Source organism: Mastacembelus armatus, chromosome 13 (assembly GCF_900324485.2).
Source record: "Mastacembelus armatus chromosome 13, fMasArm1.2, whole genome shotgun sequence".
NCBI lineage: Eukaryota > Metazoa > Chordata > Actinopteri > Synbranchiformes > Mastacembelidae > Mastacembelus > Mastacembelus armatus.
The window spans coordinates 10,544,235-10,559,604 of NC_046645.1; the positions used below are offsets into that span (position 1 = coordinate 10,544,235).

Consider the following 15,370-nt stretch of genomic DNA (forward strand, 5'->3'; position numbering starts at 1 on the left):
AAAAAAATCTGTGGTAGTTGCATGGCAGAAATGTGCTTAATGGACGTGGCTGTGTGTTGAGGTGTTTGGGCTGAAAGCAGCGACAGAGTTCATGTCTAGGAAAGAGAAGGGAGCAGAGAGATGGTCTAAGTGCATGTCTGAGGCAGGGAGGGGGGACCTGTGGGTGTTTGAGAGCCTCTGTGCAACAAAGTGGGTCAAATAAGAGGAGATGATAGTGACCTTCAGTGCACACACACACACGCACACACATATACAGTCACCGGTTAGCTACCACATAGAGACAAAAGGCCCACTGTCTCCTTTCTCCCTCATGTTCTAAACCCTTCGTGCTGCATCATAATACTCATCACAGTGACAGGAGATCTGCTCCACATACACACCCTCTCCAGAGACAATCACACAACAAGTGTGTATTTCCTCCACAGTTTCACAGACAATACACCCGCGCTCCTTTTCCAAGGCTAGCACCTCTCTCTAGGGGGGATTGTATCACATTCACATACTTTTTATTCTTACTCACTTCCACTGTGTTCTGTCATCTTTCTTTCTTGTGATCATCATTATTATTTCTCAGATAAAGGCCCACCTTACAATCTGAAATTTGTCTTAGAGCTGAGCTGGGGAGGTCATGGGGAAAGAGTGAGAGAAAAGGGAGGACAAATCAAGAAGGTGAAAGAGGAGAAGGAATGAGCTGGTTTTCTAGAAGACCTCCCTTTTAGCCTCTCCCTCTGTTTGTCCTACTCTCCCTCCTCCTGAGTTATCAGCTCATCCGTCTCCTCCTCTCCCACGATGATAACGGACTCTGCTGTGTGCAGAGCAACACCCAAACTTCTGTTGCTTCCTTCTTTCCTCCACCGCTGTCTGAGATACTCCTGAGGGACATTTTTCATGGCAGACACTGCTGCGCACACATGAAAAACGCACACATGTGGAGACTTACAAATGTTGGTTGGGAAAACAGCTGTTTTTATCATTGTGTAAGCCTACAACAGATACTTACACTGATAATTGATATCTTTGATGTTGCCAACTGAAATAAATGAGTATTTACTGTAATGAACCAGTACTTGCAGCAGTACAGCACATAATCTGAAAGCAACTGGGCAGCAGCCAAACCTGCAGAGGGGAATTACTCCACACTGAACACAAAAACCAGTCAAAGCGCTAAGCATTGTAATGCAAGTGTTTCAATGGGTGGCATCAGCAGAGATAATTACAAAACTACTAATTTAACCAGGCACTTGAATAAACAGCACTGGAAGGCATTCCCCACAGGTTCTCACATGTAACAGCTCAAAAGATGTCTGTGCTCAGGCTCAACAAAAAAAAAAAAAAAAACAAAAAAAAAAGCGCAAGATACTATGTGTACTGTGCTGGATGAAGAGAGGCTGTACTGGGAAGGAGCCAAACTATAGACATTATCTTCACAGACCTGTAAATGCTCTGGGAAATTCTACTCCACAGGATGACACCACAGCTAATGTCAGATGTCTGCTTCTTAAACTGTAACTGTTTAAGCTTTATTTTATACAATCATATAGATTTTAGTAAATGTGAACGTGCCGTTTTTTGGCATCAGTCTTCAAACTGACGGATGTGTAATTCAAACTGTCTCTTCTGGGTAATATCTCATCTTTGATTACATACTGAACAAGATTTTCAAAAGCCTTAAAACAAAACAGCCATTACTGTTCCTCTGAAGTCCCCTTATGTCCTACTCATCGAGCAGACTTAACATATTAACTGTACTGCCCTGCCTCAGCAACACCATAAACACATTAGCATACCATACACTCTCTGTAGAATAGACCAAGTGAACTCATGTGAAATAGTCCTCTAAACTGCCTCCATTCCAGTATCAAATCAGATTTGGCAATAAGGAGAGAAAAGTGCACATTCTGATACAGTACCATGAAACACTGGGCCAAGAGGCATTCATTCAATGACCACATGCTATATTCTATTAGCATTAAAACAATGGCTCCACAGTCAGCTGTTGCAGCTCGAGATCTGTGCTTGAAGTGGCAGAGGGATGGTGAGGCTGTATGTATGTATGTATGTATGTATGTATGCATTCCTCTCTGCACACATACCACAAAATGGAAAAAATAAAAAAACTTCGATATTGTTTTATAAAACATTCCACATCAACGCACAAGGAAAAAAAAAATACCTAGACTCACCCATTCCCACCCAGACACAGAGACATGTCTGTCTGTGTTTCACAAGGGCAAGCAGGTCACTAAAAGCTAAACATCCTGAGTGACAGAGGATGTTGGAAACATACAATTCTATGTACATGTTTCCTGCTGGTGTTCACCGTTACACCCTTTTCTTTGCAGTTGGAGGCAGCGTGGTTTCTTTGCTTTAACTGGGATGAGCTAATCCTAAAAATCCCAACAATGAATGAGCAAAAGACAAGTCCAGGATTTCAGCTGCCTAAAACAGACACAAATCACTTTATATTTTCTGACCTTGAAAGGAATATGTTTACTCATGTCCTGTGAAGTGGCCTTTTTTTTTTTTTTTATTGACTGATCTCTGCAGTGTAAGGCCACTTCTTTCCCTGATGCCTAATGTCTGATTCATAGTGACACTCATCTCCACCACACACTCAGTACACACTCACGTCCTGTCCAACAGCTTCACCTCCAACAGGCAGCACAGAGACAGCCAGGAGGAGCAAACAGGCCAATGAGCACCATTTGTGGACAAGAAAAATGCTTCTACTGCTAAACAGAAAGGAAAAAACCGTGGTCATACATACATACTTTTTACAATTAAACTGACTTATTGTTTAGACATGTGGGCTGGATCATTATAAACTTCTGTTGATCCAGTGACTCAGAATGGGAACTGAGAGGAAGGGCTTTTAAACTCCCTCATTCACAGTTGCATTATCCTCAAACTGAAAATGTTCTTGGTTATGATCAAATATCAAAATGTAGATTCCCAGAATTAATTCTTAGATGCTTAATGCAACATTGGTATTTATCTGATATAAGTGATATAAGCTTGAAATTTTGCTTGGAAAAAAACAAAAACAAAAAAACAGCAACGATTAATTAACTAGGGCTAAAGCTGTAAATACTGGCAGCTTAAACAATGACAGATAGCTGAGCATATGACTTGACAGGTGCGTGATGGTCAAGCTTGTGTGTATGTGGGTCAGCTGAGGTTAATTTTCTCCTTGCCACTCCGTAGACACAGATGGAAAGAGAATCAGCTGTTTCATTATTCTGTCATGCAGGATTTCCTCTTTCTACAACATTTATGTCATGGCAGACCACTTTGTGGAAACACACACACACACACACACACACACACACACACCTCACCTTTTAACCCTATGTGTGAAGCTTCAATCAGAGACAGCTATGAAGCAGGTGTAATAACATGTTCATACACTTAAAACAGCAGACAAACTAAACTCCCACAGCACAAGACCCCAGTAGGAGGGAGAATAAAGACATTACTGAGGATGGTGCCAGCTGATTCCTCTCAACTCCCTGACAATTTATGTTAATAGCTGTGTATCTGAATGTCTCCAAAACAGTCTCTTCCCCAGAGATCAAATGCATGATTTGTGCCACTACCATCAACAGTCTCCTATAGCACAGCACTAAAAGACATTCATTTCCTTCTGAGAGTGTCATATGGGCTGGAGCGAAACTTTATAAAGGGGGGAGAGCAACAGATAAGAGCTATGACTGTTCAACAATACCTAGGGACTTAGCAGGCATACAGCCAGTTACTGCAGCAGATCCTGAACATCATGGGCTCAGATTCAGTGTGAGAAGTCAGAAATAACCCAAACAGTGAGATCTGGGATTCTTACATCCTGTCTGTGAAAATCATTAAGTTTACAGTAAATACAAATTCAAGTATTCCAGTTTAACCACACCACCTAACAGGACTGAATACAAGACCTTAGGTCAACATCTATTTGTAAATCTCTAAAGTGGCTCCACTTTTAATTGCTAAAAGGACAGATATTTAAAGGTCTGTGTAAATCACTCTTTATGTACAGCACTTTGTCAGGATATCTAAATGTGTGCAGCCATCTATGCCTCTGCTCAGTGTTAAATCCAATAACACTATTTATGTGTTTTATAGATTAATGGTGAGGTTTCATCTCCGTCTCTCCCTCTGCTACCAGTGCTGACTATGGGGAGGATGCAGGCCGACCTGTGGCAAGAAAGGCCTCCTCAACATCTGTGTTTATCCTCGAGCTAAAACCAACAGGCTATATTTACCCCAGTCAAACATATTCAAGACAGAAAGGAGTTGAGAAGTGAAAGATGTAGCCTGGGAGGCCTATTCTGTCTTACATCCAAATCAAGAAGACCTGACCTCTGTGATAGAAAGTGCAGAACTATGAGCTGAATGCAAACATGTTTTTGGACTTATTTACACTCAGCACTGTAATTCTCTTTTTCATCCTCCTTATCCGGGAAGGCAGCACAGACTGGTAAACAACACCTTGAGGGAATTTGACCTCTGAGTGTGAAGAAAAAAAAAAAAAAAGAGGAGGCAGGCTTGACAGATCAACTGCCTACCTAGCAAATGTTTTATAGCTGCACTGAAGGCCATAAAGCACAGGCTCATTTCGGCAAACACAGGGTGCTCCTCCTGCTATAAATCTCTCACCTCTTGACACTGACATGACTGCTGACTTATGGATAAAACCCTCAAGGGGAGGCAAATAGATCACCGAGCATGGTTACAGGGTGGCTGCAATACAGTTGGTGGTCTAACGCCATTTTATCTTGAACTGTACCCCTGCACTCTGACTAAAACTTGAATATGTCACCAAACTACTGAACACAGAGCCAACCTGAGTTTGATCTACATGAGACAACTGCCACAGATGAATCCCTTGAATAAAAGTATGAAAACAACAACATACTGTGTTGTTTACTGCTGGTATTTTTGTTTAGAACATAAACGATAGGTGTAGGTCTAGAGTTTCTTACATAAGCAAAGATGTGTAAATTATCAGGTGATTATGTATATATATATAAGCATCTATGTAAGTCAACATCACCGACAATGTGTAGTCAACATCACCGACAAATGCAGTAAACATAACGCTGTTCCATAAACATCAGTGTTGAATCATCAAATTGGATAAAACAACACTACATTACATAATTCTCAAATAAAATTTTGTTTTCATTTCTCTCTGCATACGTGCTGGCTCTCACCCACAGTGCACTCGTTTTCTGTTCGGCTCTAACCTGTCTTGTTAGACAAGTCAAATTGGCTTAAACATCAATAACACTGATTTATCTGTATATTACTGCATCACTGTGACAATGCTGACTTTATTATTTGGAGATCTCTTGGCATGTATGAGGATGTTTTGGTCTTCAGGTTGAGAAACCCGGTTGGGAGGAGGCGTTGATGCCATATATCATGACCCATTCATATTAACTGTTGACATAAGTATCACAGTGTCAGTTTAAAAGTACAAACCAACACTAAGGGCGAGCAAAAAACAAAAGAGGGAGGAGTTTGAAAAAACATTATAAATTGAAACAATGAACTAAGATATAGCCTAATTTCTTACTGCATATAAACATACAGTAGTATCAAATTAAGACAATACTCCATGTTCAGCCTCCTATGTATGCACATTTGTACACACATGCAGCCGTCACTGTGCACCCTGACGTAGCCCAGATGGCATCCTTAGCCTGAGGTATCGTCCTCCCTCTATGTGACCTATTAGGAGACACCCAATGCGTGTAATGTATGTTGTTTGAGGTGCTTGAGTGTATGCCTGTGTGCATGTACTGTATGTGTTTTTGCAGACACTGTGAGAACATATAATTGTTCTTTTCTATTAACCATTATTTAACTAAGAAGCCTCCGAGGATTAAACAGAAACCTGGCAAGAAACTTTTCGCTCTAAAATTACAAACATCAGGAGGGCTGCCAAGGTGTCGCGGTTGGGAAAGGAGAACTCCTGGTGCCAAAACACCATCTTTGTTGCCTTAAAGACACATCACAAGAGACGCTCTTTGAAAAAGCTCACCAATGACCATGACAATATGCCTAGGTTTAAGTCTATTAAAACCCTTGACAAGAACAAAGAAGAAGGGGGGGGGGGGGGGGATCAACAATTCATGAGTCACCTCTACCAAGATATGACATAGTGATTCAATGAAATGTTTACAGCCGAAATAACTCAGGTGGCCCACATTCAACCATCTTTGAAGACAGGATCCTTTGTTCCTGCACCTGTTTGTGATAAAACTACAAACTAAGCAGGACAAAATATGAGATGTTCCTCCTGATCACTGACTGTGGGCAACTGTTATCTGGTACAAAGTGGAGCCATCTACAAGCTGACTACTGGAGAGACGTTAAAACAATGTGGTGTGGGTCCAAATGTGGGTGAAATGAGGCATGTTTAGCTTGAATAATGTGATAAAACAAACATGTTCATACAGTTTTTATAGAACTCAAAGGACAAAATTTTGCAACATTGGTAGCAAAACACTTTCTGGACTAAATTTAAATTCTGAAACATATTTATGTGGATCATTGACTAGTTTGAGTGCGAGTTCAGAATTTTTATATCTTAGTTTTTGAACTTATGCACTCAATATCATTAGGTGTGGGTGCAAGATATCCTGCCCTGACTTTATTGAGAGACATGACAGAAATGTGGAAAACACTGACATTTAACAAAGAGTTTGTTACTTAGCCTAAATTAATTTTACAACCTTAATTACAGCATAGCTGTGGCAGATGTTATTACGATTACTGCAGTATGAAATTCTGCTTACATGGAAAGGATGAAAATATCTTCTTGGAGACTGTAAACAAGGAGTATTGTGTAACTGACTTCTGCCGTCTGGTGCACAGCCTTTGATCACAGGAAATTGGATTTACAACGCAGAGAACCATGTCATTAATATACAGCATAAACTTTACAGTTCAGAGCTGCATTGGCTGCAGTCGAATCTGGTTTCCTCTCAAATTGAAGATGAAATGCAGGATTTCCTCATTATACTGCAAACAGTGGGAAGTGTTCTGCTCAACACGCTGTTACAGGCATGGTAGGATTACTAAACAGGCCTACAGGGGCCCAGTGGGTCTGAGGCCCCTGGGCTAAAGCTTCAGTTTGAGGGAATTAATAATCCTTGTTAAGAAGCCAATTAAATTAAATATAAAGACAAGTGAAGAGATGAAAAGCAACTGTACACATACTGACTGTAAAATATAACTAAAACTGTAAGAAAAAAAAAAGGTGCAAACGCAAATAGGACAAAGAGACACCAGGGGACTAGTCACAAAGCTGCAAAATGACCACAAAGACACAAAATGACCACAAAGACATGCAAAACAATAAGGAAACCGAAAACATCCAAAAAGAGACACAGCACGACCAAAAGAGATACAAAATGACCACAAAGAGACGCAACTCAACCATGGAGGGACAAAAAGATCATAAAAGCACGTCTTTTTGCTCTTATGAAGGAGGAGTGGGGGGCTGTGATCTGCCTGTATCCTGGGGCCAATTGACGCATATTCCGTACACGGTTACAGGCGGTTAAGCACTAGTAATCAGTAATCACATCATTCGCACAATTTTTCCTGGTATTAGTTTTTACATTAGTTCCATGTGGGTGGCAAACAGACTAAACGATGCGCAGAGCTGCCATGCTCTGCTGCTCTTACACGGCAGATCCATCATCCTGAAACTCGACGTGTCATTCCTGACGGCTGGGGGATACAGTAGCAACACGGGGGATCTCCATGAAAGGGAGACGACACGCGGTGCATCACCATCAACAGTAAACACATTAGCGCGCGCGCGCACACACACACACACACACACACACACACACACAAACAGACAGACACACACACACACAAAGGTCTTAATATGCCCTCGCAAATCCTGCGCACTGTGCACACACGTCTTATGACAGCTCAACAGGGTCTGCACGTCCAAACACGTAGGAGCACGATCAATCCTCCTTTTATCACCACAACTGAAACAGGTTGCACAACCCCTGCCCTCTACAACTACTGCATCACTGCTACAAAAGAAATACGTGGGAGGCCGTACAGCAAAAATATTCTCCCTGCAGCTCATTCTGAAACAAACCTCCTGGCAAGGCAACTTCCGACTGCAGCACAACTACTCGAAATTCAAAGCTCGTCCAGGCTAACTAGCTGGCTAGCTCCGCTCCCAAACAAAGCTCCCATTGTCTGGAACTTGTAGTTTTACCGTTTTCTCTTGTCCCTCACGAGTGAGATTAACTCAGGTATGAAAAACTACAAATCTGAAATCTGCAGAGCACCGTGGGCATGCGCACTGGACCCTTAATGAGCAGGGAGGTTGTAGAGTATTTTATACTTATAATACATTTTTGCGGGTTGCAGCACACTTGGGACTGTAAATGTTACTCTGCTGAATGAGCGGAGGTCGAAGCCGGTGTAAACGGTACCGAGGGGGCGCAGAGACTGCCGGCTGAGCCCCGGTAGAGAAGCTGCCTTCTGCATTGAGTGAAGTTGGTCTGCTCGGCGTCCTCTCGGTGTTTCCCGTGCTAACGTTTACTTCACTCGTCACTTTTCGGCGCTTTCGAAGAGCCCGCACTGTGCTACTAAAAACTGTTCACAGAAAACCAGAAGGGCACAACAGCTTACCTAACGCTGCTCCGGTGTTTCCGCTCGGTTGGTATTCCGTTAAAATATTCCTCCGGACATTGTGGAAACACTCGGCGGCCGACGGTCGACTGTCTGTTCACCGAGCCAGACGTTGCCAAGAAAGCTCAACCGAAACCACGGCGGAGCTGCGCCCGCGCTCACTGCGCCTGCGCGGCCCCTGTTGGCGCAAGCTACTAATAGTAACACAGAGGGGCAGCACAGTACTAGTACTACTACCACTACCACTACTACTACTACTACTAGTGATGAGGCATAATGCTACAACATACAATGCATATGCACCATCTGGTAAATGTGACAGAGCCAGTGTGGAAGATCTTTTGCTTAATAAAAGGAAGAATGCCAGTACAAATGTGAGGATCCTTTTGAATCGCTGGGTTTGTACTAATGGATTGTAATTTGAGTTTAATCTAAGTGACAAGTATAGTAACGCACAATTAATTATAATTTTGTATCTCTTTACTGAACACACCCATTAACAATTCACAGCGATGACTAAACATTTAAATTTAGTAACTGGTTTAACGTCATGCAGAAATGACCCTAAACAAACCTGCACAATATTCAGGGGGATTTTTGGATAGTTTTGAAGATTGGCTCAAAAACTGTTCTTCCTCACAAACTGCTTCAGTTTAGACATTTTCTTAGGATGTTTGGTGTGAACGGCTCATTCACTGCAACTTCAATGGGTCCACTCCTGCGCCACACCAAAAGAAAGGTTTTGTCTGAATTCATTGTTTGGTAGATAATTAATTACCACATTAATGTGTTCTTTGCTTTAATGTTGTATAAATGACAGACTAATTTTAATTTGTCTCTATACTGCTAGATAGTTTGTTGATTTACCCTTGAGATCAATAAAACGTCATCTCACCCTGCAATAAGTCATCATTTATTTGTTGATGATATTTTGCTTATGGAAGTACAACTGTGTAAACACTTAGACATAACACTAAAGAAGCACTCTATGTATTTATCAAGCTGTCTGATCAAATTAGCTAGGACTCACAAATTGGCTAATAGCACAACCTTGTGGTCGCTAACGTAACATAATGTAATAGCCTATATTCAGCCACTAATATACCTGTTGGTCTTCCACAAAATCATTCAGATACATTTAAAAACTGTTGTGAAATAGCTGCAGAAGTTTCTTTAACGGTAAAATGCAGAGCTCAATGCAGAAGTATAAAAACAAACAATAAATAAATAAAAGGCTCACAATTGCAAATCTTTTCTTTGTTTTAATTTTTGTATTTCTATTAACATTACAGAATTGCTGGTCTGGACAGAGGTGACCCTTGGTCATCTGCATGACATGATGACTGAACAAATCAACTAGAATAGTCTCATATTCCTATTGTAATAGTCAGAAACATTGTTTTAAACTGGGACCTTGCAGTCATTTTGTAACTTGGCCACTACTTTATTCTGTCATGTTCATATGAAACTGGAATGACATTAATAACATGATGAATGATAGATTAACCTATTTTACATTTTATAAATATATCATCATTAGAAGTCTTTCATTTCATGACAGACATTTGTGAGCTTATATGTCATTTTGCAGCAAGAAATATTGCACACACAACCATTACTAATCTTTTATTGATGTTTTGGCCAATAACTTGTGAACCACAAGGCACAGATAAATGTCCATGAATCAGCAGCGGTTCCTGCAGAAAATGCAGATTGGTCTACTTTAACATGTAAAGCTGTGGAGATGGATGTAAATTTTGTTTGGATATCATCCATGTCCTTATCAACAGGAGTTTATATTGTCCACATCAGCAGTCAACTGTGTAAATCTTCCTCAATATGGTCACTACTTATGACTCTGCAACCTCTACCAAGCTTGGTAAATATAAACAAACTGACCTAATATTGAGTCAAGGAGTCAATTAATCCAATTTTGTGTAGCACCTTTTGTAAAATTTTCTTGCAATTGGAAGTGCTTAAAAGATGTTTATGTTTCATTCTGTTTTACCACTAGAGGGCCCTACAGTAAACAAACAAACAAAATCAATGACCATTCCCACATCCTAACATTACAAAACATGCTTTCACCTGTTGAGCATATGTAGGACGTGATAACGTGTATTTAGCTTGGTCATATTGGTTATGGTGAAGTTATTAATATTTTAATGAATATTTTGTTTGAGTGGTGATGAGAGTGCCTGCAACCATCTGTTTCTCACAGAATATACATAAAGGATTCTTGCTTAGTACACATACGGGGAAGTGTTTAACACGTTGTCAGTGGCACCTCTACATTTTTTAAATGTGCATACTTCCTTTCCCGCTTGCACTTACAGCAAGAAATATGCTTTCACTTCAAGTTATCACAATCAACTTATCAAGTTTATTAATTCTCCAGCAGCTTTTACCAATCACACTGTTCTTTAGGAAATGAAAATTGTAGTTCAAGCTTGATGTCCCACACAGAAAATTAAGTTTCCAGTGATACCCCAGTGAGTGAAAATGAATTACACTGATCGACTAGTACAGAATTTGTGTTTCACTCATTAGACACCAGGGGTCACCAAAGCTTAGAAATTGATGGGTGTGGCTATCATTGAATATTTACTAAATTACCTTGAATTTGAATTGCAATAAAATTCTGACATTTTTTTTTTTAGATAGAACAGCTAAAACAGCTATTGAACCCTAGTACTGCAGTATCTTGCAAAAACTGATATTCTGAGGAGTTTTTAAAGTAATGATAGTGTAATATATTTTACAGTCCTAAAGTCATAATAATGACTAAGTACATTAAGTGATTGTAATGAGCAGTAAGTATTTAATTGGTGCTTGATTCATACAATGAACTTCTACAGTTAATCATGAGCTGTTATAAAGTGTTATTAGATTTCTGTTCTGTACATTTTGATCCAGCATTTTATGTCTATACTTCTTGTGCACCTGACTCTCAGCATTTTTTCCGCACCCCTTGTATAAAAGACAATCCTAGGGAACACATTTGCATCATTATGTGTTGATTATAGTGTTGAAAGTTATCTCCTATCAAAATTGCTATTTTATTCAAGACGACTCATAGATCTGCTTTTCTTCAACTACCTGAGCCTAGAACTGCCAAAGTACCCTTAAGCCATTCATTCACTGCCAGCTTAGAGGTTGTTGTTCTTCAGCTGACCTTTGGCCTCTGACCCTTTAGAAATAAAGCATGAAAAACAGGTTCCAATAAAAACGGTTTTTTTATATTTACATTTCATCAGTCGCATTATTATAACTAATTACTGAAACATATTCTACTTTTAAAATATTGTATATTTGCAGTAGACTATAATGTAAAATACAACTGTCTTTGAAACGACCCCAAAGCCTCTACAACTGTACTATTTTTAATTTTTTAGTTATTTAGTTTAGTATCCGCTGCCACAATGATGTAGGTCAGCAGATCACATATAGACTACGTTACCCACAATGCACCAATCACCACCAGCACAGCCAGTCTCGTTCCAACCGACTGCAGCGTCCTCATCTCCGCCCTGCGCGGTGAGCTGCACCCTGATCTGCACATAAGTGATGGGACGAAGTGTGGAGACTGGCTGCCCGCTTCGACCATCCATAGCACTGGTAGATCAGTGATCGGGGACAGAAGAAACACTTGTCCGCACTTATGTAGCCTACACCCCGGTGTAACTGGATGTAAAGTCAGCCTGCAGACTGACAGCTCGGGTGCTCGAAATGTCACGTCTTTTTGGAGATAAAGCCTGTTTGAATCCGACAGACTTGCGGACGGCTATAGCGGACCAGCGAGAACCGGGACTGTGAGCGTGTGTATTTGGCTCTAAACTGGGTTAAGGGACCTCTCGGATGCAAACACACGCCCATGCGACGCTGTCGGTGGATGTTGCTGCCCTCAGTGTCCAGGTTAGGTTACACTAAACGCTAATTGTTTACGTAGTAAAATAAAGCTGTTAAGGCTGTTTTGGGCCGGAAGACACGCAGGGACTGGATCTGGATCCCGGCATAATAAATAACCGTATAATAAACAATAGGCCAACCATATACTACTATTATTATTATTATCATTATTAATAAGGAAGGAGATCTCTTCATCGCTTTATGTCATCCCGTCCACTCGGATCAGCTATACTGTAATGCTGCAATGCCTCCATGCAAACCTTCGCTGACATTTTCCACCTTGTTGCGGCGCCTTGATGCTTTCTGTGTTTCCTAAAGAAGCCGTGGACATTTTCAAACACTGATGGTGTGAAACTACAATGCGTGCTCCGAAAACAACAGGAGAATGAGACATGCCGGGCCCCCCTGTACTGTCTCCGGTGAACAAGAGTTTGTTTTCTAGACGAGGACTGGCCTCCATCACAAATGTAGCCCAGCGGAGGCGACTGAACCAGCCGCTGCACGGACACGGAGGCGGGTTTGTTGTGCTCAGACTTGGCTTGATGCTGAACATGGTGCCACTTTGCAGCTCTGTATTAAATCCTACCTGCAGCCCTGCCCTCGGCTCGTTTCTCTAATTCTCCGGCTCTCTTAAAATGGACGGGGCCTTTTTGATAAAGGCTATTCAGAGACGCTGAACCGGCTCATGAGAGGCCATATATGTATAGGATTTAGCCTGGACCGGCTTGTCGGGATGTAGGGCGAATATCCGCGGATATTTCCAATCCCAGTATAGAAGAGAAAAAACAGGCCGTGTTCATGGAGATGGTTGACGGGGGAGGCGCATCTACACTGGGCTGGATAAGAAATAATGAGGAGGATTTTCATCCAGATCCAACAAAGATCGCGGTTCTTATTGGCAGCCTAACTACTCCGTATTACTGAAATCTATCTGACAATCATTTGTACCTCTTACAGGCCACCAGTTCTCCATAGAATATTTCCTACAGATGAGGTTATTTATTTAAAACTAAAAATCTATCATGAGCCCAGATTTTGCTTTTGTTAAATTTAGATGAACTTCACTTAATTTAATTCGAGTGTAACTGTTTTATTAATTGTAAGTAACTGGGAGACCAGTGAGAGAAATAGAAAACGTCTGGATTTAATTTTACTGCTGTTCCTGAGTTAAACACAGATTCACGTCTCTGGCAGCTTTTTAGAAGACACAGTTGTGGAAACAATCAATTAGGTTTTGAGGGGTTAGACTCATGGTACTGGTCTGCTTTAAATCATTGTTTAACTTCATGTGCAACGGTCCCTGAATGAACTTGCCTTTGGGAATACATGCTACCTACACATTGCGTAGCAACAGCTCAACAGCAACCGGTGACGGGATTTGGCAGTTTCAACAGTGAGATGTGGTGATGGGAGAAGCAGTTGCGGCTTTCTGATCCTCTGTGGCCTTCTCCCTCCTGCTGGTGGTCGAGGACACCTCATCTTAGTCAATGGGCCCCATGTGGATTTTGTCCCCGAGTTGACACAGGGCAGGCCTACAGCATCAAACAGCAGTTAGGCTGCCATGAACCCGTACGGCAGAGTGAACAGCACAGCAGCCCCCCTGTCCTGCACCAGCTGTGGGGGCTGTTGTTCCCCACCTCCCCCTTGTCTAATCCCGCCTGGGCCCCCCTCCTCTACTACCTCTTCCTCCTCCTCCATGCCCCCCAATATGACCCCTCCACCACCAATGTTTCCAGCTCCGGTTGTACAGGTGGAGAATGGCAGCAGCTGGAACTCGTCCACCATCTCTTCCTTCGGTTCCCCAGACTCCCACCCCGGTCACCACTGTGGGGCCAGCAACCCCAACCCCTACTGGACGGCAGTGTTCGACTATGAGGCCACAGCAGATGAGGAGTTAACTCTGCGGCGGGGGGACCTTCTTGAGGTTCTCTCTAAAGACTCCAAAGTGTCTGGGGACGAGGGTTGGTGGACAGGCAAGATCCAGGACAAGGTGGGTATCTTTCCAAGCAACTATGTCACAAGGGGGGATGCTGCCAGCTACCAGCAGCTGACTGCAGGAGGCCTGGTGGCAGGTGGTGTGGGTGAATGTCCCTTGGAGATAGACTTCTCAGAACTTCTCCTGGAGGAGGTGATAGGAGCTGGTGGGTTTGGGAAAGTGTACAAAGGATTGTGGCATGGAGAGGAAGTAGCAGTAAAGGCTGCTAGACAAGACCCTGATGAGGATATTAGTGCCACAGCAGAGAGTGTGCGGCAGGAGGCCAGGCTGTTCTGGATGCTCCGGCACCCCAACATAATCGCACTACGCGGGGTTTGCCTGCGAGAGCCCAACCTGTGCTTGGTGATGGAGTATGCACGAGGTGGGGCTCTGAACCGGGCCCTGGCTGGGAAGAAGGTTCCTCCAAGGGTTCTGGTAAACTGGGCGGTCCAGATTGCCACGGGGATGGACTACCTGCACAACCAGGCATTCGTACCTATCATCCACAGAGACCTCAAGTCCAGCAATAGTAAGTACTGCAAACAAGTAAAAAAAGAAAACAATATATGATAATATCTGAATCATGTGGTTTTATAAGAGAGAGTTGTAAAAGGTGAAGTAAGGTTGTTTCAACAAACCTGGAATGATTTCATTCAGAAATATATAGCATTAACACATAATTGAGAGAGTTTTCAGGAGGAACCTCAAAGCTCACTCTTGTCGATATCTGTAACTCACTGCTCAAGTCAAGCTCAAGGCTCAGTGACTATACAAGGAGTGTATGTTGTGAAGCAATGCACATGCAATATAGAGCCAAAA

At 42.1% G+C, this 15,370-nt stretch overlaps 2 protein-coding genes across 4 annotated transcripts in view; one reads left to right on the forward strand and one right to left on the reverse strand.

Moving 5' to 3' along the window:
* Positions 1-8,823, reverse strand: part of sipa1l3 (signal-induced proliferation-associated 1 like 3) — a 63,767-nt gene extending 54,944 nt beyond the window's left edge. For all 3 annotated transcript variants that reach the window (XM_026299152.2, XM_026299150.1, XM_026299151.1), the window contains exon 1: positions 8,668-8,823. The gene's annotated coding sequence lies outside the window, so the exon portion shown is untranslated. The remainder of the gene's footprint in view (positions 1-8,667) is intronic.
* Positions 8,824-12,253: 3,430 nt separating this feature from the next.
* map3k10 (mitogen-activated protein kinase kinase kinase 10) overlaps positions 12,254-15,370 on the forward strand; it is a 29,674-nt gene continuing 26,557 nt past the window's right edge. Inside the window, exon 1 of the mRNA XM_026299388.1 lies at positions 12,254-15,080. Within this exon, the coding sequence (XP_026155173.1) occupies positions 14,138-15,080 (943 nt within the window). The 5' untranslated portion in view covers positions 12,254-14,137. The remainder of the gene's footprint in view (positions 15,081-15,370) is intronic.